General features: G+C 35.0%; 1 protein-coding gene across 1 annotated transcript; it reads right to left on the bottom strand.

Annotated features, from left to right (window-relative positions):
* Positions 1 to 33: 33 nt before the first annotated feature.
* On the bottom strand, positions 34 to 17,525 carry LOC138307815 (glutamate receptor ionotropic, delta-2-like). The gene is made up of 13 exons (XM_069248713.1): positions 17,163 to 17,525; positions 15,377 to 15,517; positions 12,169 to 12,549; positions 9,862 to 10,046; positions 9,049 to 9,240; positions 7,958 to 8,065; positions 7,656 to 7,838; positions 6,395 to 6,486; positions 5,158 to 5,248; positions 4,018 to 4,330; positions 3,594 to 3,811; positions 1,062 to 1,327; positions 34 to 473 (listed from the first exon to the last, which is right to left on the bottom strand). The coding sequence occupies exons 1-13, from the start codon at positions 17,272 to 17,274 to the stop codon at positions 227 to 229; spliced, it is 2,529 nt and encodes an 842-aa protein (XP_069104814.1). The 5' UTR covers positions 17,275 to 17,525; the 3' UTR covers positions 34 to 226.
* Positions 17,526 to 20,293: the final 2,768 nt, after the last annotated feature.

Here is a 20,293-nt window from a genome sequence, read left to right as displayed (position 1 = left end):
ATAAAGCGATAAACAACAAAAGGAAGAGAGAAATAAAATAAAAAATATAGATCTTTAATTACTCCTCATTTTATCAAGTCACTAAATAAACAAATTTTATTGCTTCATAAATTCGTGTCATCAATTTAAAAAAAAAACGTCGTGTCTCCCTCTGAAAAAGTAATTTACATCTCTTCGGAAACAATGGTGAGGTTCAATGTTCTTTCTGTACTGGATTTTTGAATTGTCACATAGTAATATTGTTATTTCCGTTTTTGAGTTTATAGGCTTTCACAACAGAAAAACCTACTTCAAACAAAATACTTAAAAGTGCTAGTACACATCCTACACCTAAGAGGTAGAATGCACTTTGGATGTCGGCAAGGGAGATAATTTTTGTATACGTCTGTAAACTCTCTGGACAGAAGTCTCTCTTCGGCCAACGCCATCGCTTCCAATACGATATCAGGCCATTCTCGTGCATCGCCATTATTCTGGAACAAACCAGATATTATGAAAAACTTCGCTGCATATAATAAAGTAATATATTTTTACACTTTCTCTCAAAATTCACTATACACAACAGATCGCACGCAGATCTAGAGGAGACTCTCTCTAAAAGTTTAATTAATTAAAGGTACTTAAAGTAAAACAAAAACAAACCGAACCAAACTTGTTTGACTATCAAATTGATATAAGAAGAAACAGTCATTTGGATTAGAAATTTATAAACGATGCGAGTAGAAGCATTGTCGCTAGGGTAAGTCCATGTTTAGTTCAATTAGCTATTGGAAACTGACCAGAAAATAAGTTTTGGTAGGAACACAAATGTATTGGGAATTAAAAAAAATAATAAAAATACAAAAAAACCAAAAAACCCCAAACAAAACAAACAAAAAAACGTTGTAATATAAACATCCAAAATATCCACTATTGTATGAAGATAGATATACCACAGCCTCCCAAAACATACATAGCATATATTGAATAGAGGGATGACCTTAAATGACACCAGATATTTAAAGGGTCATAAAAAGACAAAATAGAATAATAAAAGGATTAATTAATAAAAAAGTGTTTACTTTTGACTGAAGAGTTTAGTTAAAGGTGAACCATTGGGTAATCCAAAACTGTATTGTACAGGTAGTATTTCAGAGGATCCAGTGTAAAGCGAACATTCGTTGGCCATCTTAACTTGTATCTGGCTCCTATCTCCAATATGAACGTAGTTCCCCCGCAGAACCTTTTTTATATGGACGTCTTGGTCCATGCTGAGAACATCCGGGTCGGATCTGTTAAACTGAACCATTCCTGCATATACCGCTTGAAAGACAGGAAGTGACGACATCTGAAAAAACATTTTTCTTTGGTTCGATAATTTTCATGATGATAATCAATGGTATAGAGTATAATGAAGACCTGTGTTTTAATCAAATTGTCGATAAATATCAAGTTCCTAGATCTACAGAATAACATCATATTCGTGAGTACTTTTCTTTGTGGTTTGAGACATGCAAATTAAAAAAAAGTCTAATGATATGTGCAGGTTTAGTGAACTACACAAAAACATACACATAAAACTCCAAAGTTAGTGACATGTACATTCCAAACTTCCCTTCAATATTGGAAAATCTCGATTTTGATACACATACATGCACTAAGTAAAATGATGTGTATACACAGGCTTTTGTGCTTACATGGCAGCTACGCACCTGACAGCTCATTGTTCTCAGTGACACCGAGACAAATCACAATCTTATCCATACTAATATAGGTTCCCGCGACCCTGTTAATAGGGTCTTAAGCCTAACCAATCAAGTAAGCAGTTCACAAAGGAGGGAAACCATTCACAAAGTAGGGAACCATTCACAAAGGAGGGAACCATTCACAAAGAAGGGGAACCTTTCATTAAGGAGGGAATCATTCACATAGAAGGGGAACCATTCACAAAGGAGGGAAACTATTCACAAAGGAGGGGAACCGTTCACAAAGGAGAGGAGCCATTCACAAAGGCGGGGAACCATTCACAAAGGAGGGAAATCTTTCACAAAGAAGGAGAACCATTCACAAAGGAGGGAAATCTTTCACAAAGAAGGAGAACCATTCACAAAGGAGGGAAATCTTTCACAAAGAAGGAGAACCATTCAAAAAGGAGGGAAACCTTTCACAAAGGAGGAAAACCTTTCACAAATAAGGGAAACCATTCATAAAGAAGGGGAACAATTTACAAAGTAGGAAACCATTCACAAAGAAGGGGACCATTCACAAAGTAGGGGATCATTCACAAAGTAGGGGACCATTCACAAAGAAGGGGACCATTCACAAACGAGGGGATCATTCACAAAGTAGGGGACCATTCACAAACGAGGGGACTTTTCACATAGGAGGGGAACCATTCACAAAGGAGGGGACCATTCATATACATATGTAGGAGGGGAAGCATATACATATGTAGGAGGGGAAGCATTCACAAAGGAGGATACCATTCAAAAAAGAAGGTTACCATTCACAAAGGAGGGGACCATTCACAAAGGAAGGGACCATTCACAAAGGAGGTTGCCATTCACAAAGGAGGGAGCCATTCATAAAGGAGGTGGCTATTCACAATGGAGGAGACCATTCACAAAGGTGGGGATTCATTCACAAAGGAGAGGAACCATTCACAAAATAGGGGAGCCATTTAGAAAGGAGGGGAATATTCACAAAGGAGGGGAACGTTTCAAAAAGGAGGGGAAGCATTTACAAAGGAGGGGAACCATTCACAAAGGAAGGGGACCATTCACAAAATAGGGGGACCATTCAAAGAGTAGGGGTCCATTCACAAAGGAGGATCATTCACAGAGGAGGGGAACATTCACAAAGGAGAAAGCCATTTACAAAGTAAGGGGCCATTCACAAAGTAGGGGACCATTCACAAAGGAGGGGACCATTCACAAAGAAGGGGACCATTCACAAAGGAGGGGACGATTCACGAAGAAGGGGACCATTCACAAAGTAGGGGACCATTCACAAAAGGAGGGGTGAAATAAGGGGGGGACTCTTCATAAAGTAGAGGATCATTCACAATGTATAACTGATTCCATCAATGATCAATGGTAGTCGTCATGACGATATTATTGTAGGTCAACGAGACGTCAAGGGAGATAATTAAGACAGATGGCATGAGAAGTAAGTGTCATAAAGATCACGGCATCTTCATGAATACTTTAAAATAATGGCTTCTAAAGCCGATACAAAATAGGAAAATTCGTATGCATGATCAAATAGAATACATAGTAGCATGCACCAAAAGTCACGGGTTCCTGGAACTGAATCAAGGAGAATATTTATCATAACAAAACGAGAGGTTTTTCCACATCTTCCGAATAACAGCACAATGTGTTAATTAAGGAATTTGAGGCCGAAAACGCAGTTTTAGTGTCGATGTCTTGTCATAGTAAAAACATGGGTGTGCTTTGACTATGTGTCAGATGCCCATCGGGAAAAAATTGTTAGAAAATACAAAGAATTCTATTTTTTTAATGGAAATCGAAACTCATATCTTTTACTAGTGTTTCTCACAATATATTTATCGGTTGAAATATATCGAAGGACAATGTAGTAGAAGATATTACCTGGAACATTGTAACCCACGATGTACCCCCAACCACACCCCATGTATACAGGTCTTGCTGGATCATTCCTTCCACGCCTTGGAATGGTAGGAAATCCTTGGTAACGGTGAGAAAGGCCACAAGGTTACCCGTGTAGGTAGCGATTAGAACTACACAGAATATCCACCAGCTTCCAACCAGGATCCGCGCTACCTGTGTATCCCTGAGTCGACCACCGCCTGTCAATAGTAAAAAGTCAAACTTGTTTGGTTGCACACCAAAATTTAACCACCCAATTTTGTTACGAGAAAATGCCGAAACTTCTCGACGCTAAAATATTCAGATTTACTCTTGTATATTTTACTCATTTAAACATAAAATGATACACAACACTTCCTTACAGCTAATATTTAGAAAGATTAACATTACTGACATTAAAACCTACCGCGTCCAATCAATGCGCCGTACATATACCAGAGAACATCTAAATATGACCATGGCTGTAGACCGACTTTGATGCGGTAGGGGCTTATCCTGTCTAAGAGGAAAGCGAGTATGGACACCACGAGTAAACAGCCACCGATGGAGGTGAGTAGAATCCAATGGAATGGATCAATGTAAGTCCGCCATTTCTTTATACTCGGATCTTCTTTTGTCATCAGGAGAACGGTGGCATCGTAAAAGAACGGATGTGTAAAATCCATAACGATCTCCCTCACACTTAAAACGGTCAGAGCCGAGGCAACCAGATCAACATCCTGTTAAAATAGTAAAGAGAGATATTTCGTCTTATCATATTACAGAGTTAGATTCCCTACAGGTAGGTGAGCGTAATTCATGTCGTTTCTCCGAAAAGTATGACGTTACGCTCGCAAACACATGACGTCCCAATCAATACCTACCCGTAAGGGCAGATAACTCTGTTACTAAGAGAACAGCGTATTGACGTCCATGACTCCCAACTCGCGGTTAGTTTACCTCTGGTTGTATATTTATCAATCAAATTAACAATTGTCTGTATCGTCTAAAGTAATTTGATGTTACATGTACGTTTGTTACGCGTACGAACGCTCCCTACCAAATATGCACTTTATGTACTTCAATATTGTAAAATAATGTTAGATAAATTATCACTGTTATAGTAAATATTCTTCTTAATTCGATATTTCAAGTGTTCGTGTATTGATGAACAGTATATGACGTCAAAATAGGTGCGAACCGTTGGTATTGTACCGGGGTTGTAATTGATATATATTTCAAAATTTCATGTCGATAACCTAAACGTTCTAGGATTAACTTATGGCCAAGTAAAAGGTCACAATCAAGATATTCTATCTTTATTAGAAACATATATTTTACAGAGATTAAAATCTTGTTGATTAATCTATATAAAGACAATCCTTGAACTCATTATTCTGTGTTTGCGTATGACAGAGTTGCCTCCCATGCAGGCAGGTACCTTGTTTATACTGTAAACTACTCTATGACGTTACACTCACAAACATATGACGTCACAGTCACTTCTTACGAACAAGGCAGATAACTCTGTTATATACAAATAAAGAATCATCTCTACAATACTTACGTTCCGTTGGAGTTGCCCTATAAGCCCTGACCAATTGCCTCTGGCGTCGGTCACTCCCCACTCTAGATCAGGAGAAGTGGTCAACTGGTACCTATAACACAAATATCATTGGTTGTAGCCCTGAAACTCTATTCCAACATTACGAAAAACATTTCATGGTATACTAGAAACGTACTAATTTTAGAGGTAGTAAAACTTATATGTACAGCGCTAAATTTTGTAATACTGTTTTTCAAGTATTAAAGTTATATGTGCCGTAACTGGGCGATAATTTTTACATGTTATTTATTCATCATTAATTATTAAAAACCATAAGGTTTGGTGAATAAAGCTGTAGAAATCATTCAAATGGCTTCAGATGACTTATAAATGTTAGTTATAACACAGAAATTTTGTACTGTAAAATTGTTGTTTTATGCCCTAAATATGTTTAAATGAAAACATACCTGCAGAAGTCACTTTACAATTACTAAAAACATTGTAAAAATGTGTAATAAAATTGTAGACCACAATTTGGCTTCATGGTCTTACCGTATGTACTCATTTCACTTCACTATTGATGTAAATAAATGATTTTTGGCAGTACTGCTCTTATTTGTACATGTAAAATTAAAACCTATGCATTGAAAGCACTGTAATTTTCAAAAAGTTGGTCATTTTTGGTGCTGAATAACATATCAAAAGCTCATCTTGATTCGTGAGTATGATAAATACGGCACATATAACTTTAAGCCACAAAATTGCGTTAACTTATATCATCGCTAATAAATTATAATTTGCAGGTTTTCGCATTTGAAATTGTCTTGGCTAAAATGAGTTCATACTTAGTATATGCTAAAACGTCAATATTAAACTACAAAAAAGAGAAATACCTAATATCGTATATTCGTGTTTTGGGTGAAACAAAATGCAGCCACTTTGTTTTTACATGGAATGACATCGGTGCAAATGAAAAATTCATGGGCTAAGCGTGGGGTATGTCTCTAAAGTGAAATATCCAGATTCTTTTCAAATGTCCAATGATGTAAGCCCAGTTCAACTTTCTTCGATTACCACCCCCACCCATGTTCTAGCAATAGAAAATAAGTTTTTGAATCCGAAGCGTATCTTTCAAATGGATGCCAACATATTGGAAAAAAACAAAGCGTGTTCCAGTAAGTGATAATCAGTTCAATTGGCACGGGCACGCAAATGGGAGGCACGGATAATAATACAAACTTTGACCATTAAAACTCACGTGAAGTTCATATCCTTAGCCAACTGCCGAAGTATATCAAAACATAGCCCGTCATAGGAACCGTTACTAAGGTTTTCTACAAATGGGTAATACTATGAAATAGAAAAAAAGAAGAATGACAGATGACATTGAATGTAAATTTCATTTCACTTTAAAGTAATATGTGCAATAGCTGAGCGAAATTGACATGCTATTTTAGCTTTAGAAAACTTTTGAAAGCCATAATATTTGATGGATTATGCTGTGAAAATCATTAAAAGGATAGACATTATCGATCACATAACTAGCCCGTCCAGCCATGTCATACGGTCATGTCATTAATATGGTAAGACACATGTGTAATAACACTATTGTGACGTCACAGGTAGTTTTGACGTCATAATCTATATATGACGTCGCATGATTGTTTCAGTAGACGGAAACGTCACATCGGAGCCTGATTTCTACTGTTTTATTGAGAGAAAAAATTAAAAGTTTCACTTACATTTTCTATTGATAAAAGTTATGTGATAAATAGAATTTTACACTCGAGACTATGAAAAATTAAATTTATCAAAATCTAAAGGCTCGTGGCAAGTTATTGAACTCGTTTGATAAAAATTTTGTAAGATCCTCAATTTACAACATAGAAATTATGTATGATTATAGTAAAAAGTTCTTGGTTTTTATTCATTATGTACTATTTATGTTAAGATAAAATAATTTCTGAAGAAGTCACTTCATGTTTACTGATACCGATGAAAAATGTGTAATAATATGGTAGACCACAACAAGGCTTTTTGGTATGACATATGTTTTCACTTTACAGTGCAGACTTAAATATCATGACTTCCAAATTTTATTTTGAAATATTTTTTTATTTGACATTGTAAAATTACTTTGCATTGTAAGTACTATTACTTACAAAATGTTTGCAGTATTTGGTTGTGTATAGCATGTTAAAAGCTCTTCTCGATTCGTGAGTATGAAAATTAACGGCACATAAATTTTGATGTAAATTTTAAAATCCTGTTATACTATGAAGCTATTTTGTCTTTTAATATCCCATATATTAATGCCCGAAATAATGACATAAGTGTGATCATGAATAAATCCTATATACCAACCTAGGATATTACTATAAAGGAATTTAAACAATTACGAGTTTCTAGCTTTTTAACGTTAATGTAAATATAATAATATTTCACCCTTCAAGCCGCAAAGCTTTCCATTGATGTTAGACTGATGGGAAACTGGTGAGAGAAACTAGATAAATGATTACCGCAAGTGTTGAGACCAAGAGCTGACGACCATTAAATCCAAACTGTTTGTTGGGAAACAGTGGTCCTGTCAACTTTTGACCCGCACTCAGGTGGATCTGTCCAACTCTTTGTAGAGAACGTCCTTTCTTATCCCACATCAGCGTCTTAACTGGGAACCATAGCAACGCGGCCGAAGCCTGGTGCTGGCACATAAAACATATATAACATTAAAAAATATTTTAGAAGAAAAGAGCCAAAAAAGATTCATACACAGGAAGGGTGGTGGTCAACCTAGCTGTATTCCGAAAAAAAATATGTCTACCTTTTCCAGATGATCCTGAAAAACTTTTGGAAGTGCCGTTACTTCACTGTTGTTTCCGATAGTCGTTTCTGATGCTATATGTATCTGTTGTGTCAATGATGAATATTCCTGTGAAGAGGAAATTGGATTTGCTTGTTAAACTAAGTTGAATAAAAATTATCACTAGCCAAAAACATAAAAACTTTCAAATACTAGTTCTCCAGAGGGAGAATATATATAAACACAGTATAGATATCCCTTCCACAAATTTTCGGCCTCTTGGCCATCGTCAGGTACATAGAAACACAAGAAAAGCTAGGTGAAATCCATCTTGAACGTTTTGATAATATCTTGAATTTTACTTGGAAATGGGGTTGCAATATTTTCAATATACAAATCGGTTTTCATTTTGAGTTAACTGATACGTTTTCATTTGGTCCAGAAAACTAATTTTATTATATAACTGGCCCGTCCAGCTATATCATATACGGTCATGTCATAGATATCGTAAGACACATTATGACGTAACATATAGGGATTGAATTCCGCTTTTATATTACCCATGCTTGTATGGAACAATTCCTCTAAGAATATATTCTTTGGGGCGCGTTAATGGTGTTCAATCGTTTATATATACTTTTTATCCCAGTCAACAATTTTTTTGATTGATCATGTTAAAAATGCAATAAAATAAATGTTAATGGAAAAAAATAAATGTTCAGTTGAGACTGAACATCTCTAGCAGGTTTTGAGTTCAGCTAGTGGGTCCCATTTTCGATTTTGTTTTTGCGGTAGAGCGGCGGAGCAGTAAGCCTGGGTTCGCGGATCCGAGCCCTGATGGCACGCTACTTTCGCCTTGTTACATTTGGTGATATAGACAACTCAGCGTGAAATAAACTGTGTTGGTATATGTTTGGGGCACATCTTTTGTTTAGAGGGGAGAGGGAAGTGTTGCAGCGCAGATTTTAACTGTACAAGCTTCGCGCTGGCGGAGAAGTTCCATATAGCTCAGCCTGCAGAGCGGCGGGCAAGTAAGACCTCGATACATGTATGTTACACATCAAAGATTGTAATATTGTTCACATTATTACGAATGACGTGTTTAGTTTTACCTCTACACAGTTGACCGTAACTTCATCGTGGCCCGACACCCACGGGGGGAGTGTGACAACAGCTATGTTAAGGAACGTTGACGTCCTCAGTTCGTGAAGAAATATTTCTGATGTTCCCGTGTTCACTACTAATATCTCCGCAAAATAGTATACCGCCTTGGCCGCCTTCTGATGATTATCATACTTTTTAATCTATAAAGTAAAAAGAGCGGAAAAAAAGTTAGATATCAGCATGATGAAACAAAAACATCGACATGATATCGATAAGCGGATGAACAAAATCCAGATACTATTAATATGCCCTTCAGGATATTGGTTGTATGTCAAAAAAATCGTTCAAAAAGATGAAGAAGGAAAAGAAAAAAACACACCAAAAATACGCTTAGATTAATGATCAAACGAATTTGACCATGAAAGGATAAAATGTAATTCTCCCATACCCATGGATGTAACACTGATTTATCCCATGTCGTCTGAGGCGGCATTATATGGCGACTCATGAAATTCCAATACAGACTAGTTTTTACTTCAGATGCTACATTGGTTATACTATAAAAATGAAAAGAACGGAATTTATGTTAAAACTATCACGCAATGCCCATGTATAGAAAAAACTGACTTGCAGCCGCGGTTGTCTTAGAACTTATTTCAAAAGGACGGGCTATCTTAATTGTTAAATTGCAAGAAAACATCGATTTAAAAGAGAAAAATACTCTTTGATATGTTAATATGAAGGATTGGGATATTCTACCCGCGGGATCACAAAATGTTGTAAAACTCTGATTAAAGGATGTTGAGAAAACGACTACATACTGCTTGAAGGACTTCCGCACACATGACCTTACACAACACGGTTAATTGTAACGAGTCACCGACGCTAGACGCTCTATCCAATATATCCTGGTATTCTTGCTTCCCTATCGAATCTATGATGTGAGTTCCCATCACCACGAATCCAATCTCTGCCATACCATCAAATAAGGATCCAATATTCTTCTCTAGATAGAAACAGACACAGCGATAAACATTTTCAGATTGATGGAGTGTTTCGTGAGATATTATGAAAGTAGTCTTTGATTTTCTTTAAATTCATTATTTAATAGAAAATATTGCTTCATTTGTTTGAGAACAAAAAAATACGTCGTTTAATAAAAGATTTTAACCTCATTGATTGCATCATCAAATTATCTAGGGGTTCCATTCACTAACAATCTCTACACCCTCGGACTTTCTCATAGTAAAACTCAAGGCAACAGAACAGAAGAGGCAATTTTGTCATTTGATATACATCAAAATAGTCATATAACGGTACATTTTGGTTGACTCTATGGCTTTAAGTTGGGTATATATCTCTGTAGTCTTCAAAAGGAAATCTTTGCAGGCCTGTGATTGGTTCAGTTTTTTTCCCTCTGAGCTGCTAAAAGTTTACTATGAAATATTCCAGGGGTGAAAATATCGTAAGTGATCGGAACCCCTGGAGTATCGAGGATATGATTGCATAAGAGTTTTAGCTAATTTCGCAGCTAAACTTTGCTAAAAAAATAGGAACAGTTTTCAGTGTTTTGTATAGCTAATTCAATTTTTGTACGTTGCGTTATGACATTACGATGGCATATAATTACAAGAATAAACTCACATGAAAAAGAAAAGTTAGTTATATCATGAAATAAAAATTTTCCTTACTTTTTCATCAAGTTTTCAAACAGATCGCTACTGCAATTTCGCAAATTTCTTACTTTGCCAAAAGAAGACTTAAAGGGACAATTCAGTAAAACATTAGAATTTGAAAATATATCGAAAAAACCCCAGTTCTAATGGAAATTAGATCAGTCGGTTTTACTGTGATATGCCAGAAAAGCCCATGGTGGTGAAATGCGTGTGAAATGTTCAAACTCGCTCGCTGTCCGCCATTACACATTGTGGTCGAACATCTTGTATGCCGAACCCTGTCCCTTGCTCGTAGAGTAATGCAACTTTTGTCTAGAACTGCTCAAATCGCTCTGACAGTAGTGTGTTTACCTTATTAGGTGAATTATCTTGCCTAAAAATCATTTTATCACCTCCTCAGTGGTTATGTAGTTCATTTGTTTAATGCGCGTGACTTTGGCTCGGGTATGAGTTAAGCGTACATATTGTACCTGCTTAATCGTTTTGATTAACGATTTGTAATTACAACGGTATCAATTAAAATGCTAAACATTGACGTGGAATTTTGGTGTGAAATCGCCATTTTGGAAAATCTCGTGACTTTATGATCTACTATACTAACTAAATAAGGAGAACATTTGTGTTTATTCCCAGAATTTTCTTTGTCCCCCTATGAGTACAGTAATTTAACAAACATTTTATTTACTTACTTAAAATCAATTTTGTAAATAATTGTATTATGATTCCTTGATCAACGTGGTTTACATCAGATGAACTAATCAAATAACTCTCAATAAAACTCGAATAAATTCATTCGTGAATTTACGCCACATTTATTTGAATTATAAATTAACAATGGAAACTATTCCAAAGGCGAGGTGGTGTCGAAGTATACCTTTGTAGTATTATTTTATATATATGGAAATTAGATCAGTCGGTTTTACTGTGATATGCCAGAAAAGCCCATGGTGGTGAAATGCGTGTGAAATGTTCAAACTCGCTCGCTGTCCGCCATTACACATTGTGGTCGAACATCTTGTATGCCGAACCCTGTCCCTTGCTCGTAGAGTAATGCAACTTTTGTCTAGAACTGCTCAAATCGCTCTGACAGTAGTGTGTTTACCTTATTAGGTGAATTATCTTGCCTAAAAATCATTTTATCACCTCCTCAGTGGTTATGTAGTTCATTTGTTTAATGCGCGTGACTTTGGCTCGGGTATGAGTAAAGCGTACATATTGTACCTGCTTAATCGTTTTGATTAACGATTTGTAATTACAACGGTATCAATTAAAATGCTAAACATTGACGTGGAATTTGTCAATATCTTATATTATATGCTTCATAAGAAATGTAGAACAATACATTTATGCCATAGCTTGCTTCTTGGTTATGTAAAAGAATTAACCTGAGTGAATTGTCTCTGTAATATACAAGTAAAATTAAATACACAGGAATTAACTTAATACACTCACCAAATACAGATTCATGAAATATCAAGACATTATTCCATTTCGCCGCGGACATTAATGACATCACAATACGTGACAGGTGGTTGGTCGAATCATGGTTGATTGGATAAACAATATCGTCACTTCCGTTACATCCCATCACGTGACAGTCTGTCTCAGTTTTATCGGCAATTTGATGGGATAACACATATTGACTGTTCCACCGGAAATTCGGGTTATCGCCATATTTTGGAAGACAGATTGTCTGAGGATCTTCTGACGTCATCAGAACACACATCCGTACATAGGGTATCCCTAGATTCTGAAGGACCCGGATCGTCTGGGAGGCGGGTGAGGGGATCTGCATCACCAAGTACAGATCAACGGCTGATCGAGTACGTTCAACTATAGAATACAAATAAATTATACCCAATCTTTTATCCAATAATAGTTTTTAGCTCAATACATCGATACTTAGATTAATCGAACCCTCCCACCATAATCATTGATCATTTCGGCGGATTACAAAAAGTAAAAATGTTCATTCCGAAAATTTCAAAAATTTGATAGATTGAAAATTTTATCTATCCGATTTATTAAATGCTTTTGCAAGATTTCTTAAAGTATTGACCGCTGTTGACCATTCATCCCCGTGATAAGGTGTTAAAGAAGAAAAAGACAATGAGAGGAGAGTCTATATTGCACACATGCTGCATATACAGGAAAAGTAAAAATTGGTCAGAAATACATTTTTCGTCATAAAATATATCTGCACAATGTTATAAAACCATTTTTTACCCGAGAAACCGCAGATATTTGCAATTTCGGATATCACTAACTGGTACGTTAGTAGCAATGATGCAAAGATTTCAGAACATTATACTCCATTGGCTTAATATTGTCATTCATATAACGATATACTTTCAGGTTACACATAAAATAATGACGAAATGTAGGAATACAATATAAATACTAAAAAATAGAGCAAATTGAAATATATGCCGATTTGAAAACAAGACAATTGAAAAATATTTAGTAAGAAGATGGATTGAATAATTCGAATAGAAATATCTTATCCGCAATCTTGAATATTTGAAATACCCACAGGACGCCGCAATGCCATCATCCAGTTTCTGATGAAGGCCACGTTAAAGACAATGTTTGCACAGAAACAATTTGTTCGTTTTAACATGTTTAAAGTTTGGTGTGAAATCGCCATGTTGGAAAATCTCGTGACTTTATGATCTACTATACTAACTAAATAAGGAGAACATTTGTGTTTATTCCCAGAATTTTCTTTGTCCCCCTATGAGTACAGTAATTTAACAAACATTTTATTTACTTACTTAAAATCAATTTTGTAAATAATTGTATTATGATTCCTTGATCAACGTGGTTTACATCAGTTGAACTAATCAAATAACTCTCAATAAAACTCGAATAAATTCATTCGTGAATTTACGCCACATTTATTTGAATTATAAATTAACAATGGAAACTATTCCAAAGGCGAGGTGGTGTCGAAGTATACCTTTGTAGTATTATTTTATATATTAAGACCAGAAAAACAACTTGCACTGATAACTGAAAATTTTTTATAATTAAAGCCTGTCTGCGCGTGTGAATGTTTCCCTATAGACGACTCAATTAGTTATGGATCGCTGTCTGAATACGAAACAATTTTAAAATGAAGGTATGCAACATTTCTTTAGCACCTCGATACAACACTGTTTACACTTTATAATACGACAGGTAATGAGCCGAGGAAGTGAATACTCAGATCGTAATGAAACCATAACTAAATTCGATTAAAGGAAAGGTGAAAATATCATTGAAATATTATATGTACGGAATATTTGCAGACCAGCAAATGGATCTTAGTACAAGGTTTTCCAGGAGTAAGCGTTAGTTCTCATGGACAAATAACGCGTAAATCACTAACGAGGATAGATGGAATAAATAACATAGTTTATTTGTAACAACATAGTTATATGAAATAGAGCCTTTTCAACTATTGCAATAGAAATGGCAATAAAAGAAAGTCATTTGAAAAGATATAATTTTTTGGAATTAGTACTCAATTTTCCTTAAATGCATGTACATATCGACATACATATCCGAACTGAAAATGTTTGCTTCATCCTGTACGGTTTATCAACTATACGATATAAGTCACCAACTGCATATTATTCCCAGTTTTTATACGTTGTATTTCGTTATAATAACATTTAATTGGCTATTTTCCTTCGGATAAACTAACATTATAATTACAAGGTTGTTTATTTAATAATAAAATTTGATCACATTTGGACATTACCAATATTCCATAACTCAATCATCGCATAAGCACCAATTAATTGAAATACCGTATGTACTCAATGGCGACCCCAGTAATGATAAACGATACACTAGGGGATTTTCCCAATTAATTAGACATTTGTAAACAATGGTAAATAGGTTTCGTATTCAGATAATGAACTTGCTCGTTATTCTGTTTCATTCAAGCTCGTTAATCAGAATTCTTTCTCGTTGAATTAGACCACTGATGTAGTTTTCAGGAGTCGTTTGCACTCACAATGTATCTATATTTTTGTGTTTGTGTCCCAGTATAGTCAGTTTAGACTTTTTCTGTATGAATCACACTTTAAATCTATATTTTGTCTATGTTAAACATTAATTCAGTTGACTATCGTAGTGCATCCCACAAGGGAAAGCGGTGGGAGACACAGCATGAGTATACTGCAGTGTCCTAAGTCACCTTCACCTTAAAGAACACTCCACATCCACATCCATTATATTCTAAATCTCCTTTAGTTTCTGTTGCTTCATCGATATGTATTTGTGCAATAACCTAAAATGGTATTTCTGTCAATTTAAACGAAAATAATTAATGTACATGAAGACAGTATGTCACATGTATAAAAAATAATTGGGCACAGGCCTGCTCGAGAGACAAAATATAACTATTAACTCCCATTCAAGGCCTTGTTAGTCTATGGCCCTGGGATTACAATAATTTTATTATGATTGCTTTAATACCAACACTTACATCTTCGAAAAGGATATACTAGCTTGAAATAACAAATGTTTATAGTAGTAAATATATAAAAAAAAGTGTCTATAGCTTAAACTGTTACGTCTAGTTTTATCAATGGTGTTCTACCGTATTAGCCAATCTTTTGGAAAACAAGTCCTGAATTGTCTTGAGTGATCGACCCGTGAATGCACTTACTTGTTTGTATGACGTCATATGTTTCTAACGTAGTTATGTTTATCCAAATCATGTTCAAGGTCAAGGTCACGTTGTTAATATGAATAGTTTGGACTTTATCAGCTGCTCCCCGTGAAATGTTCATGCATCCCGTCAACACACCTATTATAGTATCACCATATTGGATTATTACGAAAACAATTTTTCAGTGAAAGCGACGTCATTTTTGTTCAGGAAGTAATGGCATTACAATCGATACCTAGTCTTTAATGTGTAAAGACGGAATTTGGTCATTTTGACGAACAGATTTCTATCAAAAGTGTTAAACCAAATTGAAAATGTGTACACTGGAAAAAAATATAGGTCGCTAAGTTGGAAAAACGTACTACATACATTTTAGCGAAAGCAAAGTCCTTATTTTGATACTTTTAGAAAGAAGTATTGGCATCAAAATGACTTTTGAGATATTTTACACCAATATGCTACTATTTTTTTACATAAATTATGCTATTATCTATAAATATTCTATTCTACGCCGATATGCTTTTATTTTCACATATTTTACACAAACATGCTATAACAAGATGTGGTTTACCGGTCATTAGTAGAAACACAGTACAATTATAACTGTGCATTAATGGCCCCGTTGGCAGTGTGATATGAAGGTTTATTTAGTCGAAGGTGTGCTATTTCAAGAGAGCTTGCGTCCGAGGATAAATAATATAAGACTTTTTCATATGTGGATATGAAGGATAGGGATATTCTACATGAAGGTCACGACGTTTAATTGCAATTTTACAGCTGCGACTCTCCGCCATTTTAAATTGAATACGAAAAAAATCTGTGAATATAAATCATATTTCAATGCATGATAATTGCGTGATATTTTCAACGCAGATTCTATTGTTTGTATTTTAATATAATTACAGCATAGTTTCTGAAAAAATGTTAAAATTGTAAGGAGAAAGAAGTAATTTTGTTAACGCTGTGACGTCACGAGGCTTTATTACATAGGTAGCCATGCAATACAACTTTAGGCGACATGAGTTTATTGCCCTAGATAGACCAGTCAGTATTACACAAGTAGGTATGAGAGAAACATTCATATCACACCGTCACCGGGGACATAAATTGTTTATTAAACCGAAAATTCGAGATTCGCTCCTCTGGGTTGAATATTACTTAAATTCGTGATAATTAGTAAATAATGGCGTTTTACGCTTCTTCTGTAATTGTTGTTCAATCGGAAGGGGAGATAACTGCGTGTGAAAGGCGGTCGATTACCATGGAAATACGACGTTTTATTTCCCTGTCATGTGATGTGCTTCAACTAATCCCAAACACTTTTATGAACATGGGGTGTAATGATATAGTTTTACAACACAGTGTTATCATCTTTCGTACAATATACGAAACAAATGCCTCTTCTTATATAAAGTGGTCATCCTCAGGTACATGGAAACAAAAATCAGCTATGATCATATCAAGAAATTCAAGATGGATTCTACATAGCGGGTTATTATAATTATAATTATAATTTTGTTTTGTTATTGTGTTCTCTAAGGATGGCCGAGAGGCTAAATATTTGTAAAAGAAGAGACACTGGTATTGCTTAAATTAAATATTTTCCATGTGGAGAACAATATTTTGAAATATATATTTAAAGACAATGTTCCCTCCTTAACCTGTTTTATTTAGAATTTAGACAAGTCAAACATGTAAGATATGAGAACATACATGTACATGCATTCGGAATTCTAGTCGTGTTTTCAAAACTGATAAATTGAAATATTTATAATAAACTTACCTATATTCATAACATATTCCGTAGTTGATGAGTTTAAGGCTGATAAGTGGTTGAACCATCCAAACACTACAGTAAGACCAAGTAACACGGCCGTCGAGCCCTTCTCCTCCATGTTACTGGGTCGAATGCGCCGTAGTCAACGCCAGTCCTACCCGATGTAGATATGTAAACATTGAGTCTGCTTAATCATTAATTATTAATTGACGACTAGGAAATAATCATGTAATTACATATCAGGTAGTTTTTAGTTTACATTGTGGAAACAATCACGAGGAAAGTCCCTCAGCGTCCACTCAGCTGATGAGTGAAATGCCCATCACCACAGCCCCATAGGCTTTATATCCAATCGGTTTTCGCTGTTCTCGAGCAAACTCATACCGTTCTTCCAGTGTTAGCGGTAATCAGATATATAACTCTAAACACAAGACAATTTACCTGTGTGTCTCAGTTATCCTAGTCTTAAAGGCGTCATCGATTTTAAATTATCGGGCAGGTCTTCCTTCTGAAAGAGCTTATATCTTACATCGAAAGGAGACATGCATGTAATATATATGATTAATTTGTTATGAAGTAATAACTTTTTTTCAAACCTCTGGTTATCCACAAGAATGCCTGGAACAGTCGTTGTTTTCTTGTACACCGAGTCAAAACCTAGTGTAGGTATTCCTTTTTAAGATAGTGCGTCTAGATTACTTTCTACCTTGTATAACATAAGTGATATTTAAATGCACACATAGAAAGGAAACGCTTTATACTTAAAATAAAAAAAGACATTTTGCAAAGTATCCTTTTTTATCATGTTTATTGTGTCTGCAATTATAAATAAATCTTTCTTAAACAAGAAATATTTATATTAGATATGCTCTGATTTTCCACCATTTCCATTGGCTAATAACCTGTCACGTGGAGCGTATAGCATAGAAAATACGTTACTGCGGCTACATATATCCCCATGTCCCCTTTCTATACCAGACGAAACTTTCCGAAGCATTAGAGTGACATTATAAACGATGTTGTGTTGAAGGTACCTTTATAGAATATTTTCATAACAATTATTTTTCATTGTTTTCATACTAAATCTGGCTTTTTGGTTTACCAATACTGTTTTAAATACTACTAGAATAATACATTTAAACATACTTAATTTGATCAAATAGATCAGAAAAATAATTATAAGCACTGATAGCAATATTTTTTAATTTCATCGGATATGAAAAAAATTGTTTACAAATTTTTGTGAGAATCCGCTACGATGATTCACACCGTTTTCAAACAAAAATATTTCATACCCCGATGAAATTAAAAAAATAGCAATACTAATGCTGAAATGAATTTCAAAGTTAATCTTTTGTAATCACTCGTAAATGTGAATGTACTCTGTCTGAGAAAGCTTAAATCGACATTTTGTACAGTAACGCTACTGAAACTTATATGTATAGAGCTATTATTCCGAGCGGGCTTTAGGTCCGTTCAAGCTGCGCTCTTTAAAGTAACAATGCTCGTTATAAATTATGTACTTTATTAATTAGAATATTCCGGATAGGAAGCTTTGGTGTTGAGTTTTCCCTAAGCGTGTCTAAATGTCAACAATGACCACACGATCTGTCTTTCATCTTTGAACGGTCCACGCCATAGGTTCCCGTATGGAAACAACGTAAATATTGACAGGAGGGAAATGCTTTCATCCACACTTTATACTGATCGATATATGTAATGTAAACGGCTAATATGATTGAGGACAATGTTGGAGGGCGCAGTCAGAATTTTAGTAACTGAATAAAAATTGACAAAAATTATTCAAAATGACAAAAAGTGGATTTTATGCAGCTACTGGAGCCGACTTTGTCACTCGTGTATTGCTTTTACACTTAATCTTTCTTCCCACACCCCATGTGAGGAGAAAGAAAAAGTTTTCCGTAACAATTATTTCGTTTTTTGATTAAACTGGGAGTTGATTGGAATTTGAACATCACCAAAAAGATTTTTTAAACAAAAATAATGAGATTAAGTGTGTAAATGTATTTCTCCAATTTAAGGCCCACTATCTTTCCGAAACGGCTTTTCATTTTTAAAATGGGAATGTAAAACGAGATTGTTAATTTTGTAGAGTCGGAAAAGTTATTAACTTACCGTTAATACTACACGTATTTTCATCTTCTGAACAATTTTATTAATATAAATAAAATGTTAATTTTCAAAACGCAGGTCGTGTTATGTTTCTCGCCTTCGTCCTAAATACCGCGCAGTAGTTGACTATCACTGCACCAGACGGAAAAAACCAAATGACTCTCCACTCTTGTCATATAGTACGCAGGAAATCTTGCATATGTTTGGTGTTGTAACCTCATCTTAGGCCATCGATTTATATTTTCTGACGTTATTAAGGTTATTAAGAAACCTTTATGTTTTGCTCCGGAAAGAAATATCATTTCCGTAAAAAATATACCGAAAGCTGGTAGGGGGAGTGTATTATTTGAATAACACCAACAAATATATATATATTTACGAAAATGTTGAAAAATACTGAAACAAATATTTTTGGTGATTAATATGGATTTGAATCAATCGCGATCGATGACAAGGATTATCGTATTATATAAAGGAATGTAAAATATATATGCCAATAAAATGAAATCAAATTCCCGTATCTCTTCTAAATCACTTGAACGTTTGGAAATGAGAGTCATATCTACGTTCATCGACAACACAAGAGCATTTAAACCGGTTGGCAATATAATGAGCTTACTGCAAAGAATCAAATCCATGGTGATTATACCCCGAATCCTCTCTATAGCATTCAAAATGACCATCGAAAACTTGATATGTCAGTGTCGCGTATGTGCCACTTTGTGCGCTTCGGGCACGAAGAGATGCGCCCTTTGAAGATTACTTAAGATGTCGTGTATGTATTTCTAGTCAGTTATTGTTAGTGATAATCTACATGTCGGTAATTAGTATTACATAGGTCATGTGAGTGTTTGTGTGACTATGATTTGTTGTCTAATAAACATGTGAAGTTAGAACAAGGAGTCGTTGATTCTGGAAAAAAAATGAAAGAATGAAAATTTGTTTTTTGATACAACCCCCGAATTTTGGAAGTCCGTGTCGGTGTCCGTACTCCGTGTCGGGCA

This window comes from Argopecten irradians, chromosome 14 (genome assembly GCF_041381155.1).
Source record: "Argopecten irradians isolate NY chromosome 14, Ai_NY, whole genome shotgun sequence".
Classification (NCBI taxonomy): Eukaryota; Metazoa; Mollusca; class Bivalvia; order Pectinida; family Pectinidae; genus Argopecten; species Argopecten irradians.
The sequence above is the reverse complement of the archived record's forward strand: the minus strand, read 5'-3'. Positions and strand labels throughout refer to the sequence as shown.